The sequence below is a fragment of the Chaetura pelagica genome, unplaced genomic scaffold, assembly GCF_000747805.2.
Source record: "Chaetura pelagica isolate M959 unplaced genomic scaffold, ChaPel_1.0 scaffold1048, whole genome shotgun sequence".
Taxonomy (NCBI): Eukaryota; Metazoa; Chordata; class Aves; order Apodiformes; family Apodidae; genus Chaetura; species Chaetura pelagica.
Window position 1 is genome coordinate 575,779 of NW_009954300.1, and position 8,085 is coordinate 583,863.

Consider the following 8,085-nt stretch of genomic DNA (forward strand, 5'->3'; position numbering starts at 1 on the left):
CCCTACAAAAGCTACTTGTTTTTTAACAGACATTAATGGAATGGTAGTTTTACAGTCAAATCATTTGTGCTTGTTAATTCAAATTATGTATTAAAAGCTTGTTTTCTCCAGATTTTATCCTTGTTCTAGGTTTATAACTAATCAAGTGTTTTTGTTTTCATAGTGCTTTTAGGTGCCTGAATGTGTTAACACTTCAAGACCTCAGTATGCGGTGGTTTTTAAATACTGAGTAACTAGATCATTTTATTAAGGGAAGGTGACATCGTGTATGCTGTGTGGGGATTCCTTGTGCATGAAAACATGCTGTGTAGAGGAAAAGAGTCTTCAGAGTTGTCGTCTAATTCCTGCTCTTTGTTTGTAATGAGACACCAAGTTAATGAACATGAGATTCACCAAAGTTTACTAAAATCAGCCAGTCCCAAAAGGCAATACACTGTTTATTCCTTTTCTTAAAGGTCTAATGTAATCAGTAAACAGGGAGGGAATTTAGTTCAGGGACTTGAAATAAATTCCTGCCTTGAGTTCTGTCAGACGCAGATGTTATTATGTACTGAAAGACATTTTGTGATTTTGAACCTGGCTCTGGTTTCTCTTTTAGAAGACATCAAACCGGACTGGTAGAATAAGGACTCTTCCCTAACAAGGAAAAGGAACCAGCCTATAATCTCTAGCTCTCAGCAGCCCTACTCCACAGGGTTTTTCTTTTCTATGTCCTGCAGATGGATTTAACCTTTTATGAATTTGTGGTTTTAAAGAGAATTAAATTTACAGAAAACTGTAACAGTGATTTGTTTAGTTTTTCACTTGTATTTGCCACTGATCTGTGCGTTCTGCTTGGTTGTTTCATGCTTTTCAAAGCTGTTAGTGTTGCAATGCTCCCTTTGTTTCCTTACCAGAACACAGAGGACATTCCAAAAAAAACACACAACAACAACAGATCATGATATGAATTTATTTAGAGGATCTCCAAATTTTTTCATTAAATAAAAATTACAGTAATTCTGTATTTAAGCTTGTCCTATGGATAAAAATTGAGTGCATTTCTTAGTAATTTGCAAACAGCTGGGGCACTGCAACTTTAGGGACTAATCCTGACTGGTGCTCTGTACCTACAGCGTTTAATAATTTCAGTGGGAATTCTGAGTGTTCAGCCTCTTCCAGGATCAGGCTCTTAAGGAATCTATTCTTCGATCAATGCCTAGAGGATTTTTGCACCAAACTGTAATTAATATTACCAAGGGCTCAATGTGTCAAATCCCCATATCTTGGTGGATTTCTAGACCCTGAAGATCATAGCATTTGATAACTTCAGTGAACAGTTTGGGTTCGCAAGGATGGTTGAGCAGATTGGCTTGCATTAATAGAATTGCACTGACAGTGTTTCTTATAGGATTACTGAAAATTTTTTTAATAAAATACAGATTTTATAATCAGGAAGCAAATACCAGGTACTCGAACAATAGTACAGAGGAGTTCATTTTTATTTCTACAGTGTTAAAAGTGCACTTATATGCTGGTTTATTTACATCTTGGGGAAAGGCGAGAGACTGCAAATAGGGAGATTATTACTACTTTCTTTTTTAAAAAAAGAAGGCTTAAGGCAAATTTTAAGACTAAAAATGTTTAAGCAATTATAAACAAGGCTAGACCCTTTGAAAAAAAGTTTAGAAATATTCTTAAAATAAATTTTTATAGTGTTAATTTTGTAATAATTTATGTTTTGCTATACTTCAGAGCTAACTGACCAGTATAGTTTCAGAAACAGTATGAAACTTAGGAAAGTTTAAGCAATGTTTATATTTTTAAAATGTTCTTTGAATTATGTTTTTATTGTACATTTCTTCAGACTGAAAAATGTGTACATATCTTTGTTATTTTTGCACAATTTTTGTCTTGTTCAGTTTTAGGAGCAGTACTATGTTGATTTTTTTAATTTATTTTGAGTTATGAAACTGCAGGAGTTTAAAAATCTCAGTAACAAAGTCATCCTCTGTAATCAATGAACTGCTATGTCTAGTTGAGGGAAAACAGTGGTTGTGAGATTCAGTGGTTGCTTCTGAGAAATAATGCTAATCAATGACTGAAGGAGCAATGTTGTAGTTTTAGGAAGCTTTAGCTCTTTCCATGCATCTTTTAATTGGAAAGCTGGAATACGGAGCCTGTCCTTTGAATGCTGCTTCAGTTTTTATTTCAACTGGCTTACACCTGACAGCATTTCAGAAAAGTCAAGCACCAAGAGAAATCCCACAGTGTTCTGTCATCATCAAAAAATCATTCGTTAATTATCTATATCAAAAAATTTCAGCCTGAAAAGTTAAGTGGAAGTAAACATTTGAGAAAAAAGGCTAGAAACTGGACCAGCCTATAATGCATCATTAGTGTAGCATTCACTCAGTCATTCTTTTTCTTCCCCATTTGCCTGAAAATCTTGTGATTTGTTTCCAGCAATAGAGGCTCAGAAGCTTTGGTTGTTTCACACCCGCAATGCATAGGCCCGTCAGCCATAAAAAGCGACTTGGATAACTTGTATGCCTTCTTTTGTATCGATGTAACAATTGTAAATAGTGCTGATCGACCTTTGTAGAGAATAGTTTATACAGCATATTCTATTATTGCTGATTCTCAGTGAACTATTGTTTTAAAAAAAAGAAGAAAAAAAGAAATTTTTCTATTTACACCTTATATTTTGTTATGCTGTTGACCCATGGCACTTTAACAAAACTCTGTGGGTTTTGCATAGCTGGTCAGTCATGGGATATATTAAATAACTGTTGTTGCACAGAAATGAATTTGCACCTGCTATATTGTGCTTTCCTACTACAGATTTTAGAACCTTTTCCAGAAGACTTTTGAAGAAAGCATGTCCAATCATTCTAAGAAAAAAAAAAAAAATGCCATACTTGTACAGCCAATTTCTTTTCTACAATCCATATTTTGTAACACTAAGTATTTTCATTCTTTGTCCTGCACCTTTATGTATTAGCAGTATCAGATAGAATTCATTCCATGCTTGTGATAATTGTAAGCAGAATAAATGTCTAAAGTAGGTGTAAATAGTAAATTCTATGGCTTACAGTTTAAAAAAGGAAAAACAGAACAAACATGTATCTGATTGATACTGCCATGGTTCAACACCGGGCCTGGAGATATTCTCTAGTGAGCGATTGTATTTTTTGGTTTTTTGCTTTATTATTATTTTTTTTTTTTTGTAACATGGCTTTGTAAATAAAATAATTTATATGTTTGTAAGAAACAGATGGATTTTGTCATTATTTATCTCTGCAAAGCAAAAATGGTACGGATTGCAAGACGGCCCTTTTTCCTCCCAGAGGCTGAGACGTGGTGCAGAACGCGGCGCCGGGAATGCGACTGGTAGTTCAGAAGGTCTGCTGAGCTCTCTGTACAGGGCTAAGTTGCTCTGGGATTATTTTTGGCATTTGTGTCTAAAATATTTCTGTATTTACATGTCAGGACACATGTAACGATCAGCTACTGAGGTTTTTGCACTGATAAATCATTTTTTAATTCCTTTGCTTAGCTGAATGCATTTTCTCATTCCTTATCAGTACAAGAATTAACTTTGCTTGAGCTGCTAGATTTAGGAATCCTCACTTCAATGGGCAGTACAAATTTATAACCAGTCTTTTTATCAACGTTAGTGCTAAAAATGTGACTTTCATCTAGGCATTAAGATTCTTCTGTGTAAAGCCTGTTCCGACTACAGATCAAATGAAACTAAATTGTTCATTGGCTTGTCAGCACTGCAGAGGGGATTGCAGTTTTTTCTCTTGCAGCAACCTCTTCTGCAAATCTGGGGAAGATGTACATTTTTATGCTGATGTTAGGAAGTATCTGGAAACTCAGTCTTGGAGATACTGTAGGGAAGACGCTCACAATTCCGGTCTTTTTTAAAATCAAGAAGTTTGGCCTGCAAACTCTTTTTGAATACAAACAATCAGAACTAGAAGAGGAGACAGAGAGCTGGCCTGCATTACAGGGAACAGTAATAGGAGGGAAAATTTACCTTCTAGGTAAACAGCCTTTTGTGTAGTGTCTTGCATGTTTGAATGTAAGTGGTAAAAGCTAATCCTGAGCTTCCTCTTTGTGACTTGGTTTGAGCTGCTTATATTTTGAAACTATTTTAAAAATCTTGAGTTTAGAAAACTCAACATCATGAAGTAACATAGATACCAAGTTTCGTCTCATAGTTACCACATATGGCTGAAGAGTGACACTGTGTTTGTAAGATGCTTTACTGTTTATAGCAGCCATTAGGAATTAAAGCTGCAGCCAAGAAAATGGAATATTACAGCCATGAGTTGTTAGTCATTTACCATCATTGTCCATGGCCAGCAAAGGCCAAAGACCATTAAATTTATTTGCCAGATATGACTCAGTCACTATTTAGTGTTTGCAGATTCATTAGAATGATTTACAAGCTGATCTCTATTTTGAGCTGTTTTCCCCCACCCTTTTTTGGGTTATGCAACAAGTATGTTGGTTGTAGCAGCACTCTTTCTTGTATAATCCAACAAGCTTTGAATACCACCAGTTTCTGAGATAAGCAGATCACACAGTAACTTCTCTATTCGTTGGACTCTAGTTTTTATGTTTCTGTTTTTACTACAGAAATATTTATTTTAGAAGAAAGCCATTGCTGTCTGCAACTGGTATCTGTTTTACTCTTCCAAATCTGTCAGGATTCACAATTGGAAGAAATGCCAAAAACTGATTCCAGAAATATTTGGAGGAGATTCATACAACAGATTCAGAGTCTGGAACACAAGAATGTGTATTTCGTGCAATTTTTTACGCTGTTTTGCTCCTCAAGCACCTCTTGAAAGCTGTGGCTCAAAATAAGTGCAGACCTCCTTTTAAAGACCGTTTCCCATGTATGAGAAGGATAAAGTTGATAATTCAGCAGCAGGTCCCTGTCTGCCCTTTGGCTGGAGAATCCATGGTGGATATGTGCATACTCTTGTTCTCCTTTTGTAATACATCACAAATGGCCCGGGCAGGATTCTTTTGTGTGTGATTTTTGTTGTTTACGGCTGACCTGCAGAAATATTCAGATCTAGTCTGGGGCCCTCCCTACAGAAGGGAGAAGGGAAGCTTTAAGGAAGCTTCCCCTGTTTAGGGGAAGCTTGCCAGAAATTACAATGAGGACCAAGGAAAACTTGAAGGTAAGGACACCAGTAGTGATTTGACATGGTGTAAAACATTCAACTGCCCCTTTGCAGATTTCCCAGACTTGGAGGATTTAGCTCTAAAATTGAGTTTGGATTTTATTAAGTTGGAGCAGTTGCTAACATGGTTGAGGTGACACCACAAGAACCTAGGTTTTCAGAAAAGTTGTCTAGTGTGAACAAAGTACTCCACTGTAGTTCTAGGAAATCCATTTCTTCAATTGAGAAGTGGCCAGTTCTGTAAGAGAGCTAAGTTTCCTGATACTAAACTAGCCTTTTTTTTTGTAAACTATTTTTACTTCTCTTTGGCTTGGAAACAGTACCTGGAAGCATTTTTCTAATTCCTGATATTTAATTTTTCTCAGTATATGATTTCTGATGAAAAGTTTAGTCTTTATTTTGCAGTTGACTGCAAAAAATCCCATTCACTGCTTAGCATTAAAAATGCAGGCTCTTGATCTTGTGGAGAGGACTGGGATGGCAACACAGTGGAGGCACAAGTGATCCAGGTTATTTCTGTGCTACATCAAGGATGATTTTTTTACAGAAGTGCTCAACAAGCAGAGTCTGGCTATGCCAGACATGCTACTCACATATAAGGAAGGCCACTAACACCTACATGGGTGGCAGCCTTGGCAGCAGTGACTATGAGATAGCGAAGTTTAAGATTCTGGGGAAAGAGAAGGCCATAGTGGCTGAACGGGAACTCCTGACTATACAGACTGTGGAAGCAAGGATGGGATACCCTGGAGGAACACAGAAATGCTGGCTAGGCACGCTGAAGCAGAACCAGGAAAGCCAGAGCTCAGCTGGAGCTGGAATTAGTAAAGGATGTGAGGGGTCCTTTCTGTATGTTAACATGGAAGGAAGGGTAAGGAAAATTTGGGGCCCACCACTGCAGTCTTCCACTGTGTATCCTCAAGGACTTCCAAGATACAGGTGCGTTCCTTGCCAGGGGATTTTACACTGTACATTTATAAGGGTGTATAAGGAAGAGCAGCTACAAAAATGGCAGGACCTGATCTCTGCAGCTCCAGCACGTGCTCCCCAGCACAGCACGTTCCAGTGTCCGTACTGAGGAACAGAGGCAGGCAAAGCACTAAAGGAGCTGCTGCTCAGCATATGCACAGCCAGCATACTACAGACTGAGGCACCTTTCCCAGCCCTTACTGCTCCTGCGTCTTCCCACAGCCCTAGACTTCAGTTTTCTAGCACTCCTGTTTGGAAGAACATATCCAGCTGCCTGTTTTCCTCAGCAAGACAAGCACTTGTTCTGCAACCAGCTTCACATCTGACCTGCAGATCCTGTTTCTTGAGACTGCAGTTACTAATGACATTCTGCAAAAGGCTCAGCTTCTGTCATAACAGGTATTAAGTCTTTCAATCAAATTTAATTTTAAATAGCCAGGACTCTCTAAACACATGAAAACAGATTTGAGTTCTTGATTAAAACTCAATTAGCAGCATCTCCATAACAGAACCAGAAAACTCAGATATTTGTCAAATCCTGTTTTTCTCTTAAAATAGTCCATGTGAGCTTCTCACAAATTGTCCTGAACTGTCATACTTTTCAGACTCATATATACAGCTGATACGTTCATCATATGAACTGAGGATAGGAATTTATTATTTAAATAATAAAGCTATGATTCACTATCAGAAGAATTTTTTTTTCAAAGAAATAAATTGTGCTTTCTAAACAGTGAAGTAGAATTTAAAATATATATATTGCTAGATCTAAATCAAAATGGGGTTTGCTCTGCTTAGTGATTTTTGAACCATTCTTCAGAGAGACACACTTCAAATCTGTCATTTCTGTGTTTATTCTTCAAATTTCAGCCTTCAACATATGTATTTCATACTGGTTATCTTTGTTGGCCACTGAAGGAGAAGGTTTCTTTGCCAAGTGCTGTTTTCTCTGCCTCAAACAATGGCTTGCCTACCTTTCTCTCCAGTCTTTAATTTCTTCTTTCCTTTCCAGTCAATCATGTTCCTCCCCTTAGGTTCTGTTTCACAAGTTTATTTCTCTTCTGCTGACCAGCTCAGATTTGTGTTTCTACTGCTCTGCACTTCAGTCCCTGCTTTCTCCCATTGCTCTTATTAAGGAAACAAAACTTTGCTAGTGCTTTGCAAATGCTATTGAAAGGCACAGAAAAGCCAAAGGCAGGAATGGGTTCAGTAACTATGAACTGTATTCCTTAGAAACAGGAATGTTCCACCATTGCCAGGTTGGCTGCAGAGGGAGCCATTAACGGTTATGAATCTACAGTTCCTCTGGCCCTAATTAGAACTTGGAGCTAGTAACGTTCCCAGTTTAAAATGCTAAAGAACACAGCTGGAACAGCTGCACAATCTGTGGTTTTGGACACTACCTTTCTCCCGTTCTAAGGAAAAATAATAATAATAAACAAAGGCGAATTCTATGAATGTCCTGTGATGTTTTAGCTTTAGCAACCAGTTAAATACAGACACTGCCAGAGTTTTCACTGGAATAGTATTTTCTTCTTTACTACACACTCATCAGTCTGTTTTTACTTGATGGTAGGTGGCTGTAGATTTCAGTGGGACACTTCATCTTCTGCTCACACTAAATAAAAAATACACAGTAAAAAAGTTATTTGGATGTCCCTTCTCTGCGCAGACCGTGCTGCAAACCTCGAGAATGACTTAAAAACGTTCCCTTTCCTGCCCGCAGTTGCCACGCGTGGGTCCCGCCCGTCGCCCCAGCGCTGGGAACGCGTGACCAGGTTCCACCCGAGCGTTTTGGGGTCCTCCCGCGGGTACCGGGACTGCCCACAAACCCTCAGCACAGGAGTCCCGGGTTCGGGAGCCGGTGCGTGGGGCGCGGGCGGCTCAGAGGGAGCGTTAATTTGCTCTTCCTCGTGCTTTAACGCAACTG

The 8,085-nt window shown here is 38.4% G+C and overlaps 1 protein-coding gene across 2 annotated transcripts in view; it reads left to right on the forward strand.

The window, feature by feature from the left end:
* The window catches only part of ATXN7L1 (ataxin 7-like 1), a 112,771-nt gene extending 109,685 nt beyond the window's left edge, over window positions 1–3,086 (forward strand). The window contains exon 11 of one of the 2 annotated variants that reach the window (XM_010003842.1): window positions 599–3,086. In XM_010003842.1, coding sequence (XP_010002144.1) covers window positions 599–640 — 42 coding nt within the window. In that variant the 3' untranslated portion in view covers window positions 641–3,086. The remainder of the gene's footprint in view (window positions 1–598) is intronic. The other variant, XM_010003843.1, reaches the window with a different exon arrangement.
* Window positions 3,087–8,085: the final 4,999 nt, after the last annotated feature.